Below are 20,513 nucleotides of genomic sequence, written 5' to 3'. Positions count from 1 at the left end.
ATTCATTGCCGTCGGCAGTAACAAAGACATGTCTTATTCCCACTCGGCTATTTTAAAATAAATTCAGTTACAATACAGTTAATATTACTCGCCCAATCATTATGGCTAATTGTGTTCTTAAGGCAGAACTAAAGGTTGAATATGTTTCAAGTTCTCTTGCAGGGGCTCTTGTGCTGCAATGTCTGTTATGTACTCACTAACAAATTGGAGGGTTGTGCCCCATACAGACAAGCAGCTCCAACTGCATTTTAATAAGGTCTAACATATTCAAAACCCATGCAAATATGGTTTGTGTTTCATTTTACAATTTTTACACTAACACAAAGGAAAGTCAGATTGTTATTCATTTTATTAAAATCTAGTGATTGGTTATATGTAAAAGCATGTCAAGAGGATCAACTAAAACCTGCCTGGGATGGTCCCTACTGTGTACTTTTAATTACAGACCCCGCAGTAAGAACAAGAGAGAAAGGCTGGACCCACATTCAAAGAAGCAAACCAGCTTCCGAACCACAACATCACGACACACAGACTCAACCCTCAACCTGGCGTGCAGTTCCTCATCCTTCGACCTGAAACTTACACTGCGCCGTGACAAAGTGCCGTAATGTTACATTTATTGTTGTATTTTTAACTGTTTATTTTTTTAACTGTTTTCATTTATTGGGGTATTGTTTGTTAACTGTATATGTCACTTCAGTACTCGCTATGTTTTAAGTCCTCCTGGAATAGGGGCAGCAGAGGTTACAATTGTGCTACTTTACAGTGTAGACAGGGCATAGATTTAAGGCATTTTCAATACGGACCAGGGGGAACACAGTAGCGATAGTCAGTTAACAGCCTACATAGTGATTAATCAATGTACATTTCGCACACAGGGAGAGACTCACAGGCAAGCTGCAAAACACAATTAAATCACGAGAAACAATCCCCCCCCAGCTTGGTCTCTTTTCATCACCCCGTGAAGGGGAGCACCAGTTACCAACAATGTGAGTTGTTTGGCACCTCAATATCAGACTCCAGACAGCCTTCGGAGATCAGTGACCTTAGGGTTCGGGGCTGAAGAGGACATCAGATACTAGCCACAATTCAACGGAACCGCCTGACTACTGCTACTCGTTCGCTGCTGAAGGCAGCGTCTCTCACAGACTTCGTCAGGACAATGCTTACAAAAGTCGGGCGGTTAAAGACACTGCTTCAAGATTTCAACATGAATCTGCCCATGCCAATGTTCAGACGTGGCAACTTCGGACTGATGTGGGATGGACTAGACTCTTTACTGAGAACTGGAGCCTGATACTCGCAACCCTAATAAGCAGCTGGACTCGCTACTCTGACCTTCATGGTGCTCCCCTACCTAAAGACTTTACACAGGTATTACAATTCGGTTATTGACCAGCTGGGTAAAACAACACCTTACACTTGAAAGATCAGTATTACTGATCTAAAAGAAAAGTGAGGATGGGGGTGGGGGGGGGGGGGGGATCAGTCACACTGACACCAGTAACCAAAGATCAGTAACACTGATCATGGTGAAAGATCAGTATTACTGATCTAAAAGAAAAGTGAGGATTGTGAGAGATGGGAAAATTGATCTAAAATTATGAACATGGAAGAAACTAAAATTCATCAGTTAATGGCTGTAACCAGTACAAACAGAATGAGCTTGGGGATTAGGATGCAGGCAAGCAGAGTCAGCACGATTAACATAAGAATCTTCTTTGTGACAAGAGCCACCATAAGACTAAGAAAAGGAATGGTAAGGTACAATAGAATGTAGGAAGTTGAGGTAGTCTGGATCAGATAAAGGTCTCCTAGCCCTAGATAGAAGTACCAAGTCCTACATATCTAATTAGTTAACCTTACACAGATTTATACATATGAAATTAGCCAACCCTAGATAGGATGAGTCAACTCTGCATACCAAGAGACTGTAGCCCCGAGAATCAGGAAGGTGTGAATAAGGACAATGACATGATGGGACACCCACAGGATACCCCCTGGTCCTCCAAGTGTACTGAAACTGCACGTAGGCAGGAAGGATTGCCTATGCCAAACCCATCCAGGGGGCAGAAGAATGTAAAGGGGGAGGGCACTTTGATACTGAAATTGACTGCATAAAAGTTGGGTGAGCCCCAGTATGTGTGTGTATTCCCAGGGTAAGGGGAAGCACCCAACTTTGCTTTGTTAGGAATTAAAGTACCTTTAAAGAAATTGCTCGAGACAAAAATTGAGAACAAAGAACATTTATTACTACAACAATGCAAAGTTGGGTGCTTCCCCTTACCCTGGGAATACACACATATACTGGGGCTCATCCAACTTTTATACAGTCAATTTCAGTATCAGAATGCCCTCCCCCTTACATTCTTCTGCCCCCTGGATGGGTTTGGCATAGGTAATTCTTCCTGCCTACGTGCAGTTTCAGTACACTTGGAGGACCAGGGGGTATCCTGTGGGTGCCCCATCATGTCATTGTCCTTATTCACACCTTCCTGATTCTCTGGGCTACAGTCTCTTAATATGCAGAGTTGACTCATTCTATCTAGGGTTGGCTAATTTCATATGTATAAATCTGTGTATGGTTAGCTAATTAGAAATGTATGACTTGGTACTTCTGTCCAGGGCTAGGAGACCCTTATCTGATCCAGACTACCTCAACTTCCTACATTCTATTGTACCTTACCATTCCTTATCTTAGTCCTATGGTCTTGTCACAAAGGATAGAAAATTCTTATGTTAATCGTGCTGACTCTGCTTTCCTGCATCCTAAGCCCCAAACTTATCCTGTTTGAACTGGTTTCAGCCATTTTACTGATGAACTTTAGTTTCTTCCATGTTCATAATTTTAGGTCAATTTTCCCATCTCTCACAATCCTCACTTTTCTTTTAGATCAGTAATACTGATCTTTCACCATGATCAGTGTTACTGATCTTTGGTTACTAGTGTCAGTGTGACTGATCCCCCCCCCCCCTCTCCTCACTTTTCTTTTAGATCAGTAACACTGATCTTTCAAGTGTAGGGTGTAGTTTTACCCAGCTGGTCAATAACCGAATTGTAATGTCTGTGTAAAGTCTTTAGGTAGGGGAGCACCATGAAGGTCAGGGGAGTGAGTCCAGCTGCTTATTAGGGTTTGGAGTATCAGGCTCCAGTTCTCAGTAAAGAGTCTAGTCCATCCCATACGTTGAAATATTGAAGCAGTGTCTTTGAAGCACACGACCTTTGTAAGTGTTGTCCCGACGAAGTCTGTGAGAGGCGCTGCCTTCAGCAGCGAACGAGTAGCAGTCTCTGAGAAGCGCTGCCTTCAGCAGCGAACGAGTAGCAGTAGTCAGGCGGTTCCGTTTGATTGTGGCTCGTATCTGATGTCCTCTTCAGCCCCGAACCCTAGGGCCACCGATCTCCGAAGGCTGTTTGGAGCCTGATATTAAAGTGTCAAGCAGCTCACGTTGTTGGAAACTGGTGCTCCCCTTCATGGGGTGATGAAAAGTGACCAAGCAGGGGGGGGATTGTTTCTTGTGATTTAACTGTGTGTTGCAGCTTGTCTGCTAACATTAGCATATATATCATTGAACTTGTGAGTTGCAGCCTGTCTGTGTACATTAGCATATGTATTAACTCTCTCTCTCTCTGTTACATGTACAATGCTGACTACCATTCTGTCTGTCTTTGTCCCACCATGTCCTTTGTGCTATCGCTTCAAAACTCCTGTCTTTAATACCTGTGTAGGCTATGATACAAATTAGATGTACTCCACTAAAGCTGTTCAGTTCCCCTGGTCCGTATTGGAATCCCTTGTTAACCCATATCCCACTATGACTATACATTAAATCTATGCCCTGTCTACATTCTAAAGGAGCACAATTGTAACCTCTGCTGCCCCTATTCCAGGGGGACTTAAAACATTAACGAACAATATTCCAAAAAATGAGTAAAACAACAATGAAAGTAAAACCCATTGAAAGCAGCAATAAAATATAACAATAACTGAATAAACAACAATAAATGTAAAGCTCATTGAAAACAGCAATAAAATACACAAAAACTGAATAAACCACGATAAATGTAAAGCTCATTGAAAACAGCAATAAAATACACAAAACTGAATAAACCACGATAAATGTAAAGCTCATTGAAAACAGCAATAAAATACACAAAACTGAATAAACCATTAAAAAAAACGAATAAAATTGTAACATTATGGCACTTTGTCATTAATTCTTTGAATGTGGGTCCAGCCTTTCTCTCTTGTTCTTACTGCGGTGTCTGTAATTAAAAGTACACAGAAGGGACCATCCCAGGCAGGTTTTAGTTGATCCTCTTGCCATGCTTTTACATATAACCAATCACTAGATTTTAATAAAATGAATAACAATCTGACTTTCCTTTGTGTTAGTGTAAAAATTGTAAAATGAAACACAAACCATATTTGCATGGGTTTTGAATATGTTAGACCTTATTAAAATGCAGTTGGAGCTGCTTGTCTGTATGGGGCACAACCCTCCAATTTGTTAGAGTGAGTACATAACAGACATTGCAGCACAAGAGCCCCTGCAAGAGAACTTGAAACATATTCAAGCTTTAGTTCTGCCTTAAGTAAAATGCCTTGTGCCACAGCTCACAGGAGCTGGCCTTATTTAAAACAGTCTGTAAAACAGGCACCAAAAAAAAGTTAAAAGATGTTCTTATGAAGATTGCACACACAATAATTTAAGTACAGGCTAGTTTCTATTATATTCCACTTAAAAGTTCTGCTGCATGAATCCTGGAGCTTGTGGAGTCATTATTGAATCAAGAAATATTGGTACCATGCCAATCTCATTCTAACATGCCAATTTCTCCAGTCCTTAAGTCAAGATGTACTGAATAGCATCTGGTACAAGATCTGTGAGTTCTTAATGATATTATTATTCTTATGCACCCAATTGTTCTGAACAATGCCACCAATTTAAATCATATTCCACCTATTGCAGTACTCACACACCACCATAGACCAGTTCGCAGGTTTATTTCTCCATTAAGCTGAATCCAGTTGCGCAGGATTTACCTCCGTGATTATTTACAATGTAACTTCCGCACTACCGGATTTAAATATAAACCTGATGAATGGGGGAAAGTTATCATGAATTAAATAACAGCGGCAATACAGAGAAATTGTGCTGAGGCATTAATTTCACTCCGGAGGAAAATGCACCAGAGAAATGAATGATTAAACTTATAGGAATCCCCATAGGAATCCCCAGAGGTATCTTTATTCTCCAGAGGTGGGTGATCTTTAAACTCACGGACCTTGACTGCTGAATGTGTAGAAGAAATGTATTAAATGTGTTGATAGGGCTCCATACCTCTAACTGCAAGACAAGAGCCTGAAGCCTCAATTTCAAGTGCCACAGTGCACTTAAAGGGACATGCACACTCCCCCTTCAACTGGCTGATCCAGCCACTTTACACATCAGATCCTTTCTTTATCTCACATACACTTAAAGTTAAGATGTATAGAACTCACCCTATTGGCGCAAACATTTCTCCCTGCAAATGTTATAACATCACTCAACTCTCAGGTACTCCCTGTGCAAAATCACATTTGAATACAATTTATTTCATAAATTGGAATTAACTGGTAGTTAAATTCGCTAATTCTACAGTATTGAAAAATGATCCTTTATGACATTTAAATTTTAGCATGAATTTTAATCAATATTGGTCAGTGACTGAAGTGGGAAGTCGTGATTTATGAAATTATCTCTGGTCTCTACTCTCCCACTCCCTGCACTTCTCCCAACATTCAGGAGCTGGCACACAGTCCCTGCCTTTTCCATGTTACTCATCTACTATTACTTTAACTGCTTGCATCAAAATGTTAGCCTTTGCTTTCTGCTTATCCTCAGATGTCTGGACAAATGCTTTTTGTGTGATCTGTAGAAGCTGGGTTATTCCCTGCTCATGCCAATTTTCTGTCTTTTGTAATTTTCTCCTAATGTCTGGGGCTGAGTTGGTAACAAAACCTGTTAGTACCAATTGTTCCCCTGCTGGGGATTCTATGTCGAGACCCCCATATTGTATATATATTTGGTCCCAAAAATTGGTCTAACTGTTCAGCACATCCCTGGGGATCTTCTATCAGGGAGGTCAGTTCTTTCTTAAAGTTACACACTTCAGTACTGGTCAGGGGCACATTTACGAAACCGAGACCCTCTCCCATGGGAACTTCCCACAGTGGTCTCATCCAATTGGTTTCTAGCTTATTAGGTCTGGGTTCCTGCTCCCTGGGAAATGAATCAAAGGGTTCTGCCCTTTCTTCCTGAAGAGTCTCACGCTGTTCTGAATTAAAGTTACCTCTCTCTCCTGCCAACAGAGGTGGTAATCGAGTGCTTTGTGAGCAAGTTATCATACCACTCCTGCTCTCTTCTCTCTTCTCTAGTGGTGGGGGAGGTGGGGAAGGTGCAGAAGGGTAGGTCATAGGAGGGGAAGGAAAGATAGGAGCCGGCATAGGAGGAACATAGGGTGGAGGGAGGGAATGTAACACATCCCAACCCTGTGATTCAGGGACAAGAGGTTCCTCCTCTCTCTTATCCCTGGATTCTTTCTCATTCAAAACCAGCTGTTCAATGGATCCCTTGAGCCAGCAGGCTGCATATTCCCTGCTCTCAACATTGTCTGGCTGGTTTTGATAGAGCCATAAGTTCAAAGCTTCACACATCCATTCATCCTCGGATCCGAATTTTGGCCAGTACACGGAGCTCCCTTTAACCGGGTATCCCACCCATTCATTACAACAATACCTGACCGTCGTCAGTTTGTCTTTACCGCGGGTCTTTCCTGTGCCCCACTCAGATAACATCATCCCAAGCGGGCTGTACGTAGCTATCTGGTGGTCACGTCCTGTGTCAGGACTCTCATCTCTACTGCCCGCTATTCCCATACTTAGGAACAAGTAAAATACTCTTACCGAGTTCTGGCAGTACTGCTCTAGCGCGCGTCCTTCCGCCGTTTGTTCTCAATGCCTCTTCTCGGATATCACTCGCTTCTTCCACTGACCAGCCACCCGTCGCCCGTGAGTCCAGCTGAATCAGCCGGGGTGCACCTACTCTCGTCGTCGGGGTACTCTGTCAGTGGAGGGAGTGTGATCCCGGACGAGCCCCCATTTGTTAGGAATTAAAGTACCTTTAAAGAAATTGCTCGAGACAAAAATTGAGAACAAAGAACATTTATTACTACAACAATGCAAAGTTGGGTGCTTCCCCTTACCCTGGGAATACACACATATACTGGGGCTCACCCAACTTTTATACAGTCAATTTCAGTATCAGAATGCCCTCCCCCTTACATTCTTCTGCCCCCTGGATGGGTTTGGCATAGGTAATTCTTCCTGCCTACGTGCAGTTTCAGTACACTTGGAGGACCAGGGGGTATCCTGTGGGTGCCCCATCATGTCATTGTCCTTATTCACACCTTCCTGATTCTCTGGGCTACAGTCTCTTAATATGCAGAGTTGACTCATTCTATCTAGGGTTGGCTAATTTCATATGTATAAATCTGTGTATGGTTAGCTAATTAGAAATGTATGACTTGGTACTTCTGTCCAGGGCTAGGAGACCCTTATCTGATCCAGACTACCTCAACTTCCTACATTCTATTGTACCTTACCATTCCTTATCTTAGTCCTATGGTCTTGTCACAAAGGATAGAAGATTCTTATGTTAATCGTGCTGACTCTGCTTTCCTGCATCCTAAGCCCCAAACTTATCCTGTTTGAACTGGTTTCAGCCATTTTACTGATGAACTTTAGTTTCTTCCATGTTCATAATTTTAGGTCAATTTTCCCATCTCTCACAGCATTGTTGTAAAATAAATGCTCTTTGTTCTCAATTTTTGTCTCGAGCAATTTCTTTAAAGGTACTTCAATTTCTAACAATACCATTCCTTGGGACCTCATGCAGTAACCATTCCTTAAGCATCTCCCATTTTCATTCTTCAGCTCTGAACAATGGTGAAATCCCCAAACCATAGCGTATTGTGTATGATCATTTAAACCTAGAGAAACTAAAAAATACAAACCAGACTTTCAAACAAGAGGATCCAATTGGTAAGTTACTGAGCAGTTTTACTGAGAGAAAGAGGCCAGACTTCAGTAAATCGCGGAACTGATTACTGGAGATACATGGGAGACCGTCGAAGGCATTGTGCAAGAAGGCAGAAGCGTAGCAAGTAGGCAGGCATTGGATTTGACTGAGAGTTAACCTGCTCAGACCTACGGTCTTGATGATCTTAGTTCCAAAAGTAAGATTGCTGGAGAAAAAAAAAGCTAACCTGAGGTGCATCTGAACCAGAGAGAACTACAGGGCTACTGTGCTCTGGTGATTACAGAAACGTGGCTCCAGGACACCATTCCAGACTCCAGCTTGATGGCCTTATCTCCTTCTGGCAAGACTCGAGGAGTGGGATTCTACTTTTACAGTACATCAGTGAGAACTAGTGCACAAACATCATTTTGGTAAAGGCCTTCTGCTCAGCAGAGATAGAATACCTAATGATGAAATGCAGTTGCTTCTACCTACCCAGGGAATTCTCAGCCATGCTGATTGTCACAGTTTACTTTCTGCCTGCGGCAAATGAGGTGAAGCTATGGATGAGCTTTATGGTGCCATCTGTGAAGCCCAGACGTCCCACACTGATGGTTGCATGCTTTTAGCTGGTGACTTTATCCACACCAACCTGAAAACTGTTCAACCATGGGTTCAACAGCATGTGAACTTCACCACCAGAGGAGAGGACACCCTGGATCTGGTCTACTCCAACATCCCTGGCACACACAATGCTGCCCCTTTCCCCCACCTTGGATACTCAGATCACTTATCAGTCCTGTTAACCCTGGCAAACAGACCACTGGCAAAACGAACTAAGCCAGTTCGCAGGGAGATCAGGACATATCATTTGGGGTGGGGGGAGCATGGTGGGCCACAGCAGTGTTATAGGACTGCTCTGAGATCATGGACTGGAGCTGTTTCAGGGAGGCAACCACCTATAATAGCCATATAATCATTGAGGAGTACACAAGTTCAGTGACTGGCTATGCAGCAAAATACATCAAGACTGTCACAGAGGTCAAATGCTTCACAACCAGGCTAACCAGAAACCATGGCTGGATGCAGAGGGCCGCGCACTTCTCAAGAATTTTTGTTGCCGCCTTCAGGACAGGAGACAAGATGGCGCCAAGAAACGCCAGGAATGAACTCTCTCATGTACGCACAGAAGATCCATAGTCAGCTGTGAGACACTGGTGACATGAGGCGCATGTGGCAAGGGATTGTGAGAGATGAGTAAAACTAATATGAAAATATGAGAGATGAAGAAAACTAGTATGGATATATGTGTAATGAATAAAGCCAGTATGAATAGGATAAGGGTAGATAATAGAATGTAGGTAAAGTTAGTCTGAATAAGATAAGGGTCTTCTAGCCTTAGAGAGAGTCAGCAAGTTCCGCATATGTAACTAGCCTTAGACAGAATTAGCAAGTTCTGCATATAAGAGTTAGTAAGCCCTGAGAGTTGGGAGGGTGTGAATAAGGACAAAGGCAGGTTTGTGAATAAGGACAATGACATGATGGGACACAAACAGGATACCCTCTGGTCCTCCAAGTTCACAGAAACAGCACTTAGGCAGACAGGATTGCCTAATGCCAAACTTATCCAGGAGGCAGAAGAATGTTAGGGGAGGGAGGGTACCTCTACACTGAAATGAACTGTAGAAAAGTTGGATGAACCCCAGTATGTGTGTGTATTCCCAGGGTAAGGGGAAGCCCCCAAGTTTGCATTGTTGTATAATAAATGTTCTTTGTTCTCAATTTTTGTCTCGAGCAAATTCTGTGAAGGTACTTCTGTTTCTCACAGGATCAAAACTACAAGCACTCCACAAGACAACCTGTGAGTCTCAGTCAACAACACCTCCCACCCAGACAGACTGAACATCCTCTATTCATGATTCGATGAGAAGAACCGCTTAATACTAAAGAAAGCTCCAACTCCCTTGATGAACAGGTTGAGGTGAGGAGAAACCTATCTAAGGTTGACTCACACAAATCAGTGGGGACAGACAACACATCTGGTTGGGTACTGAAGGACTTTGCAGACCAACTGATGGAGATCCTTATAGACATCTTCAACATGCCGTGGCAGCAGTCCATCACTTCCATGGGTTTCAAGACTTCCACCATTATCCCAGTAGCAAAGTGGGTGACAATAACAGGACTCAATGACTACCACCCAGTGGTACTGTCCACCACTATTATGAAATGCTTTGAGCATTAAAGCACACCTTCCAGAGACACTGGGCCTACAGATGGAACCATTCCACTGATAATGCTATAGCCTTGGGCCTCCACTCTGTCCTGTCCCACCTGGAGAATGACAGATCATATACCAAGCTTCTCTTCATCAACTTTAGCTCAGTGATTAACACGGTCATTCACCAGAGATTGGTGGAGAAGATATCCTCGCTGGTCCCTCTCTATAACTGGATTCTGGACTTCCTATTAGAAAGACCAGTCTTTCCAGGTCGGTAGCAGAACGTTGAGCACAATTATGCTGGGCTGTATGCTCAGTCTGCTCTTGTTCACGGCACTGACCCATGATTGCATCGCCAGTTCCAGCTCCAAGAGTTATCAAGTTTGGAGATGACATGAAAGTAACTGACCTCATCAGCAACAACAATGAGTTGCACTATGGAGAAGAAATGAAACATCTAGTGAAATGGCATAAGAATAATAATCAAGTCTCAACATGACCAAGACAAAGGGGATGATCAGGCATTCAGGATGCCAGGACAACCACTCTCCACTACACCAACAACTTTGTACTGGAGAGAGAATACCAAATTTCTCTGAGTCCACTTAAGAAATGATCTATACATATTTCCTCACTTGTCAGGAAGGTGCAACAGTAGGCCCTTTTATGACAAGCCTCCACCTGGAGGCTAGCTATAAGCGCAGAGGGAAAAATATAAACTTACATTTCATAGAGCAGCCCTAAAAGGCTGCTCTTGTGTCGCATTCATGTTGAGCGGCACCTTGTAGCATCCTCTGGAGACAATGAAGGCTGGGTGACTGGTGCCGTGCTGTTGCCTGTCATAAATACGCAGGAGAGCAATGGCTGTCTTCCCTTTCCATAATCCCTCACACAGCTGGAACCATTCTGGGAAAAACAGAGCAGTTCCAGCTGTGTGGGGGATTATGGATAGTGAATACTGCCATTGCTCTGCCATGTTTTGAGCCACTGACAAGCGGCCCCAAAAGACGAGCGGCCGGTAAGGCTGTCACAGCCCGCATCAGCCACCCCCTGATGGCCCATGCCCTGACAGCCCCCACCCTGATGAGCCCTGCCCTGACAGTTCCTAGCTGCCGCCCCTGCCCCTGATGGCTCCCACTTGTTGGAACCAAAGGGTTAAGTAATCATGGAAAATATGCCTATGTACTTTTCATTATGTATTCATTAATCCATTACTATGTAACAATTTACTATTTACTTCAATTATACTGTTTAAGGGAAATATTAATGCAATTAAGTAATGACACAGTTTGTAGAAAAGTTGACTGATTATAGTAAGTGTAGAATTTGCTGCCTCCAAATACAAAAGAGAGAAAATGTATAAACCAATTTAGTAGGAATGCCAAGTCACAAGGAGGTGTTGAGTAGAACAGATTATTGGCCAGACGAGAACAAAGAGTACCATGACTGAGAATGTCAGAGACAAAGAAAATAGATAAATCAATTTAGTAGGAATGCTAAGGCATAAGGAGGTGTTGAGTAGAACAAAGAAATAATTAGAAAAATCTGGGGTATGAATTGATTTCTTCAAGACAACAGGTTGTTCTGGCCTTGAGGATTAAGATAGGAGGTCTGCAGAGCAGGAAATTGCTTGAGATAAATCTTATGCAAAGAATCTAGCAAAGAAACCCAACTCTTGGTCAATGTAATCTTCTTTCTTTCGCTTGGTTTCGTGGACGAAGATTTATGGAGGGGTAATGTTCATGTCAGCTGCAGGCTCGTTTGTGGCTGACAAGTCCGATGCGGAACAGGCAGACATGGTTGCAGCGGTTGCAAGGGAAAATTGGTTGGTTGGGGTTGGGTGTTGGGTTTTTCTTCCTTTGTCTTTTGTCAGTGAGTTGGGCTCTGCGGTCTTCTTCAAAGGAGGTTGCTGCCCGCCGAACTGTGAGGCGCCAAGATGCACGGTTTGAGGTGAGATCAGCCCACTGGCGGTGGTCAATGTGGCAGGCACCAAGAGATTTCTTTAGGCAGTCCTTATACCTCGTACCTCTTCTTTGGTGCACCTCTGTCTCGGTGGCCAGTGGAGAGCTTGCCATATAACATGATCTTGGGAAGGCGATGGTCCTCCATTCTGGAGACGTGACCTACCCAGTGCAGTTGGATCTTCAGCAGTGTGGATTCGATGCTGTCGTCCTCTGCGAGACTGGACAATAGGGGTCAATCTTGGGGAATAACTCACTGAGCAGGTAACCTATGAACTAACGACTGAACCAGAGCTCTGTTAAGCTTTATTCTTGTGCTGTGTAATAAACTGATTGTGAAACCGAATACCTTCTCCTATCACTTCATTCAACGAGCACGTTGGACTCAGACGACACATAGATTAAATTGAGGGTAGGGTAAAGCCAGAGTCCGACACGCTGGCTGCCCCTGTCCTGATGCCTCTGCTGGCCACCACAGCCCTGACGGCCACCATCGGCCACCCCTGCCCTGATGGTTCCTGCCGGCTGTCCTGACCTGACGACTCCCGCCGGCTGCTCCTGCCCTGAAGGGGTCATGGAGGAAGAGGTGGGAGAGAGAGGGGAGATGGGTCACTGGCTAATTGTGTCATCGTGATGTCATCAGCCCACCCCTAGCCAGCTGCTTGACATTCATGCAAGGCGGCAGAATCATTCCCCAAGAGGGATTGCAGTTGGTGCCTTGGAGCCAGCCTCAACACATTAATAGAGGTAAGTCTCCCGATGTAAGGGCAGAGAATCTTTGCTTTTAGAGTTAGGCTTTTTCACTGTATAAAAGGTCCTAGTAAGTGACCGCACTTTCTGAGAAGACAAAGCTGAGCACGGTGACCAGCCACTATCCTGCCAATTTTCCACAGAAGCTCTATTGCAGCCTGGCTGGCTGCATCACTGTGTGGTACAGTGAGGACCTCTTCCATCCTGCATGCAGCATCTTCCAGCTGCTGTTGGGAAAGAGATCCAGCAGGCTGGGAAACAGTATCTTCCTACGAGGAGTGAGACTACTGAAGGACTGATGAACTGCTCATACAAACCCTCCATGACTCAACTATTTATTTAACAATAACATTGGCTTATTTTAATATTTATATATTTGGACTATGCATATGCATAGTTTGTCTGTACGTGTGTTTGCACTGAGGACTAGAGAATGCTGTTTCGTCAGATTGTACTTGTACAATCTGATTATAGATGAACTTGAATGTTCAATTCACAGAGCCAACTCATGAAAATGTCGAATTCATCATTAACCTAAAATGGCTCCAAATTAAGGATACTTTAAAAATTTTCTGGTCAATGAATTTTACTCTTTGTCCTTGCCCCTTCCCATCTCTGAGATCCTTTGTACGTCTCAGATTCTGATATCTTGCCCTTGTCCCATGGACAACAGCAGCAGCCAGTTCCTTCAGCCTCCAAGTTCCTGAGCCTTGAAATTCCCTCCCTAATCCTCTCTGCCTCTCATTTCTCCTTTAAACAGTGGATTAAATCCCATCTCCGCCTAGAGCAGTTTAGCGTGAAACTTTGGTTGAACAAAAATACTCCTTGGAAGCAGCTATAGGTTTTAAAATATATATATTAATGGTTCTATACCAATGCAAGTTGTTGGTACTTTCAAGCAAAGCTCCCAAAACATCTGCTAGCCCCAGGTGAGTTGATTCAGCCCCAAAAGAGTTAACATTTAAATGTACTTTTAGATTTTGCAGATGCCATAACCCCACCTCCAACATTCACAATGCTTCATCAATCTAAAAGGGCATTGTCAAAGAAGATGCAATGTTTTACTCATGCAACAGATGGCCCATTCAAAGATCATCTTGATCTCATCTGCTTTTGAATGAAAGTTGATCCCACAGTCAAAATTCCCCTGCAAAAGATGCACTCACAACAGCAATTTGCATTTATATGACATTGTCACAGGAAGGTCACCCAGGCCACTTCACTTCACTGGAATGGTGAAAAAAATTGAGTACTCTGCTGCAGTGGACACATTAGGCCATAAAAGTAGATCTCGAGGAGCTCAGCGAGGGAGAGAATGATGAAGGGATTCAGGGAATAAAATTTGGGGTCTTTGCACCTGAATGTGCGGCTGCCAATGGTGGATCAATTAATACCTGCGGTTTTTAAGAGACCAGACGATGGCAGGACTGGAGAAAGAGAGGGGACAAAGATAGGAAAGGATGAAAGCATAATGGGTCTGAAAAAGGTCTGTAGACAGACCTCTCTGCACTACTGAAACTCCACATTATTTCATTCAATACTATAATTGTGAAGATCAGCTATATTTATATTGCCTTCTGAATGTATGCTATTGGAGTTGGGATATTTTTTGTTTTACAAAGTACTTGATTGGCTGCAACAAAAAAATTCAGGTGAACATGTACATTTGCGTGACAATAAACTCATGAACATCCAAATGTTAAAATCCAGATGTTACCTAGCCAGGAGCCAGCGAAGGCCATTGAGCACCATGATAATTGGTGAATGGGACTTGTGGAAAATGGATGAGCCAAGGACAGATAAGAGAGAGACACATGAAGGGAAGATTAGTAAAGTAGGCCAGGGACATCTCCTGCCCCTTTACAGGAAGTTCACCCATCAATAGGATCACATTTTGTCCCCCTCTCCCTCATTTGTTAGTAATGGCCTCTGGAAGACATGGCAGAAGCAGTGGTGTTGGGTGGGGGGGGGGGGGGAAGAGAACCACATCTCTGATGTTTCTGGCCCCATGCCAAAATGGATTATGCATTTAGTTTTGTGGTGTCTGCTTGCCTGAGTGTGCCAGCCTGTGCAGCTTTTTGCCCCAGGCATGTGTATGCCCTAAATAAAAGGAAAAAGCTCCCTCATGAACAAGTGCCCAACATCTATCTCTGAGGAAGCCTTGAAAACCAGTCAAAAATCCAATTGGGTATTTCAATCTGTTCCTTCCCACAATTGGTTTCAGTGGAACCTTGATCCCTGTGCATTTTCTAAGCAATCTAAAAGGCAACTCCTTTAATCTGAAATCCTGCCCCTGTCCTTCATCCTAACTAGTAGATGGTACAATTGCCAGATCTAGTTAGACACATTCCTGAAGGATGCCCCATTCAATTCAAAGAGAATCAAATTAAAACTAATTTTTTGCTGTTTTTCTCCCATTCACACACCCGAGGACTAAAGATTAATCTGCAGTTTCTGAGTTTGGAAACTTGGCTGCTTTTCTGTCAGTAGGTGGGAATAGGCTGAACTTGAGGTAAATCACATCAACCCATCTGCAGAGCAAAATGGAGCACACCAATCGCTTCAAATGTTTGGTGTAAAATGGGTCTCTGGGAGAAGGGTTATGGTAGGGAAATATCTTGCATACAACATACTGGGCAGTAGGAATGGGTAGAATTCTGGTCCAATGCAATTATTCCATAATCCATTACAAACCTTACCAAAGGCATTAGGGAGAGTTTCTAGAGTACATTTAGTTTTTACTCTCAAGGCCATTTTCACGGTGAAGTACATGTTCAAAGTTTAATTACCATTGTTATTTGGGAGATGCAGCAACACGCCAAGATCCCCAAAACACCAGTGCTTCGTGGTCATAAGTGTAGCCTCTGTCCAAGTTTCTGTGATGACCATCCAGCACCCATTCATACTGATCCCATTTAATTTTTCCTACATTCCCATCAGTTTTCCCCAGATTTGACCATTCACCTCTACAGACATACAAATCGGTAATGCACAGAAACAGTCCCAATGCAGGCAAATGGGATTAGTCTCAATGGGCAAAAGGTTCAGCATGGATGTGGTGGGCTGAAGACCGTGTTTTAGTTCTGTACAATTCTCTGACACCTATATACCAGCAGCAATATACAGTTGCCAAACAACCTACCAACCCACATTTCTTTGCGATGTGGAAGAAACCTCAGCATTCGGACGAAACCCACATCGTCAAAGAGAGCGTCATTTGTTGGGATTTTACCCAGTGTGCAGGAGCTGTGAAGCAGCATGCGTGATACTGTCGATAATCCTGCTCTGACGACAGTGAATGAAGAATAAATATTGAACCCAGGATAATCGAGTAAATCCAGTAGCCTCCTTTGGAAAAGGAATGCAAAATTTTTCTATCCATCTGAGGGAGGAGGCAGGATTTCAGCTCACCATCTCATCCAAAAGATATCTTGTGTAGCAAAACCCTCCCTCCTGGCCTGACTTTCTGCACTCAACTCCCTGGGATTGTTCCCCTTAAGACTGGTCAACAGTGATGATCTCAGTGGAACATCAAATTCTCACAGGATCTGACAGGGAAGTTTAAGGAAAATGTATGGGGCAAAATTGTTTTTACACAAAGGCTACCGAGAATAAGGGTTGGAGCAGGTACAATAGAACCACTTAAGAGATTTCTAGGTAGACCCATGAATATGCCAGGGATGGAGGGAAATGAATGCATCAGGTGCATGTAGAGTGTTTTAGCTTGATTTGGCAATCGTCCTTGACACAGCCCTGTGGTATTCTGTTCTATGTTTCTCCTGTCAGTCTCATATTGAGGGATCAACCATGCAGGATAGAGATGAGAAAATATTTCTTCCCCCAGAATGTGGTGAACTTTTCTCTACCCAATGTCTACAAGATAAGGTGGATAGCCAGCACCTTTTCCCCGGGGCAGGAATAGCAAACACCAGGGGACATCTCTTCAAAGTGAAGGGAGGGAAGTTTAGGGGAGACATCAGGGGTAAGTTTTTTTTTAAAAACGGAGAGTTGTGGGTGTCTGGAATACCTTGCCAGGTGTGGTGATGGAGGCTGAAACATTAAGGGCATTTAAGAGATTCTTAGGCATGCACATGGATGAAAGAAAAATAGAGGGTTATGAGGTGGGGAGGGTTTAGTACTTTTTTTTAGGAAGGAATATATGGGTTAGGCCAACATAGAGGGTCAAAGGGCCTGTTATGTGTTGTAATATTCTGTTCTGAGAAGGTAGTGGGATCTTAGCAGCAGAAATTTTTACGTATTAAGCAATCAAGTGATAACAGTGTTCGTGAAAGAAGGGTGGGGATGAGATGAAAAATGATTCAGCAGGTATGAAGGCCCCAATCTTGCCTCTAATTAAAATGCTGCATTCTTTAGGGAAAAATCATAAATAAAGATGCTGAAAAACAGCTATGGGAGAGATTGAAACCACAGATTTAAAATAATTTGTTAAAAAAGCAAAGGGGAAATGTAGAAAATTCTAAATTATAGAGTTGTGATCTGAACTACAGTAACCTTCAAATGGGAATTGAATAGTAAACATGGATAAGTAATGGATGGCATTGTGGGGTTCCAAGGAAAGAGGGGGCAAGGGTCGAATTGGACAAACTTTTCAAAGATTTAGCATGGGAATAACTGCTCAAATATTATTGCATTTGCAAAGTGGATTTGATCTGGACCTGAGGGAGCGAGCTGGAGTTTATTCTGTACAGCAGATCAGGCAACTGTGGAGATTAAGGGGGTGATGGTGGGAGCTTCATGGGAGGAGGTGGCAAGATCCTTGACCATGTGATATCTCTGAAGGGACTCTCTTGCTTCTCTTTGTCAGATGATAATAAACTTGAACCTGAAAAATGATGCCATATTATTTTGTTTGCCTTTGCAGGGCAGGTGAAGGAAAATTTTTCCAATCTATCTTGTACATGACAATATATGAATCTTGAATCATTGTTTAGACTGGATAGTGTTAAGTTCTACTTATAGTAACAGTTACTGGATACAGAAGCTTTGAACATGATTTATAAATACAAACAGAAATAAACCACAGTACTGTGCCACCAGCGCTGAACCAGACTGTTGGGCTCCTTTACAAATGGAACCCTTCATTTTTTTTAGCCACAGTTCTTTCAAAGATGCACTTCAAGTTTGTGGAATAATTACACACACTCACCAGTTTGCAGTCCACAATGCCAGACACAAACTGAGCACTCTGGCACGAGAGGACAAATCCAGCCAAGTTCAGCAGGACGCAGACAACGGACAGCAGGATGAACAGGTTAACCTAAAGCAAAAAAAGGACACCATTGTCAGAGTCTGGCTAAATGTGCTGTAATGGTGGCCACCACCAGCAAGATAGGTCTGATTGCGTTGGGTCCTACTTCACCTTGATGTGGCCTCCTCTACATCTGAGAGACTGGGCGCAGACTGGGAGATCACTTTGTTGAGCACCTTGGCCTTGTCCGCGGCAATAGCCTGAATCTCCCAGTGGCCACCCATTTCAAATCTCCATCCCATTCCCTTGCTGACTTAACTGTCCATGGTCTCATGCATTGCTGGACTGAGACCACATGCAAATTGGAGGAACAACACTTCATCTTCCGTCTGGGCACACTCCAACCATATAACATTAACATCAACTTATCCGGTTTCTGTTAAAACCACCCCCACTTCCCTTTATTGCCTTTCCCCTGGTTCACTCTGTCTGTCTCGCTCTTCTTTTTCCTCGGTCTCCTTACACAGATACAAAATCAATTCTCAACTTTTCTCTTATGACAAATTTACACCTTTTGTTGGTCTGGACTCCTTCCCCAGCTATTCTTTAGTCTTTATTCTAACACCTTCCTGTACTTTGCTTATACCTTGAAGAAGGGCTCAGGACAAACTTTGATCATTGGTATACCTATATACCAGGAGCAATTTACAGTTGCCAAACAACCTATCAACCCACATTTCTTTGCGATATGGAGGAAACCTCAGCACTCGGACAAAACCCACATCGTCAAAGAGAGCGCCATTTGTTGGGATTTTACCCAGTGTGCAGGAGCTATGAAGCTACCTGCATGGGCGCTATGAGACTGGCTGTGTTCCTCCAGCATTTCTGTGTGTTTTTACTACAATCACAGCATCTTCAGACTTCCACGTTTCATTCCTTTCTAACCTAGTCATGGGTCCTTGAGGCTTTCACGTGGCACAAAAGGGATATACAGATGTTTTGTGGTGGCCAGTAATGTGCAGACATTCTGGGAACAGGACAGTTGTGCACATGCTTTGTCATGGGTGGGGGGGGGGGGGGTGGGAGGAGGGTTAAACAAAAAGTAAAGGGACATTGATGTTTTGGGGCAGTAGGGCACAGATGTAGCTGGAAGAGCAACAGTGCACAGATGTTTGGCACACAGCTATGTACAGATGTTCGAGGGAAAGTATAGTTGTACACAGATGTTTTGGGGAGGGCAATGGGGGAGAAATGTACAAACGTTTGGAGCAATTAGGAACAAGTGTTCTGGGAAGTGTGCAGCAGCGCACTGATTTTGGGGTAGGGAAGTGTGACAGGACGAAGTACAGTTAGAGCCACTTATGTGAATATCTTAATTTAACCATCAATATCCAGATTGTGAAATATTTGACCATGTAAATGATGATACAGATGCTAGAGTACATCAAGAGCCTGGATTCTGTTTTGACTGCAATCCAAAAACTAGAAACCAATCATGGCTTCCTTGGTTAAAACATATGGATTGTGACAAATGGTGCTAGATGGAACAAATTTCTCAAAGTAAAAACACAAAAATGCTGGAGGAACTCAGCAATTCTCAGTGTACATAGGAGATAAAGGTGTTTCACACAAGTGGCTAAAAATTTGTTTGGTCTTCAAGACATCATCAGTGATGGAAAAGTACAAGTCTACATCCATACACAACACAGATCTCTCAAGGTAGCCATGCAGGTGGATAGGTTCGCTCAGAGGGCCCATGGTATGCTGGGCTTCATTAGTCAAGTCTGAGCTCAGGAGTTGCAGTTCTATAAATTTCTGGTGAGACTACAGTAGGAATATTGTGTTCAGTTCTGGTCACCTCATTACAGAAATGATGTGGAAGCGATGGAGAGGGTTCAGAGGAGATTTACCAGGATGTTGCGTCGATTGGAAAATGTGTTTTGTGAGGCAAGGTTAGCAGAGCTGGGCCTTTTCTCTTTGAAGCAAAGAAGGATGATAGGTGACCTAAGAGTCTACAAAATTACAAGAGACATAGATAAGGTAGACAGCAGTAAAAGATTCTATCTTTGTCATCCAGAGATGGCAATTATTAAGGAAAAATACCACTGATTTTGTCTTTATTAAATACAACATTCCTCAGCCTGAAAACCTGTAATAGAGAAAAAAAAACACATGTTCATGTTTACTCAAAGGAGACTCACTAGTTTTTCCAGACAAGCTAAATTAGCATTTAAATTAACGATTCAAAGCTACTTCCTGATCACGCATTGTAAGAGGTTGACAAGGGCAGTACCAGCTAAAGTGATCTGAC

General features: G+C 43.2%; 1 protein-coding gene across 2 annotated transcripts in view; it reads right to left on the bottom strand.

Moving 5' to 3' along the window:
- The window catches only part of fam189a2 (family with sequence similarity 189 member A2), a 124,820-nt gene that overhangs the window by 52,476 nt on the left and 51,831 nt on the right, over positions 1–20,513 (bottom strand). For both annotated transcript variants that reach the window (XM_069922363.1, XM_069922353.1), the window contains exon 3: positions 18,161–18,271. In XM_069922363.1, coding sequence (XP_069778464.1) covers positions 18,161–18,271 — 111 coding nt within the window. The remainder of the gene's footprint in view (positions 1–18,160; positions 18,272–20,513) is intronic.

This window comes from Narcine bancroftii, chromosome 1, assembly GCF_036971445.1.
Source record: "Narcine bancroftii isolate sNarBan1 chromosome 1, sNarBan1.hap1, whole genome shotgun sequence".
In the NCBI taxonomy this organism is placed as follows: domain Eukaryota; kingdom Metazoa; phylum Chordata; class Chondrichthyes; order Torpediniformes; family Narcinidae; genus Narcine; species Narcine bancroftii.
The sequence above is the reverse complement of the archived record's forward strand: the minus strand, read 5'-3'. Positions and strand labels throughout refer to the sequence as shown.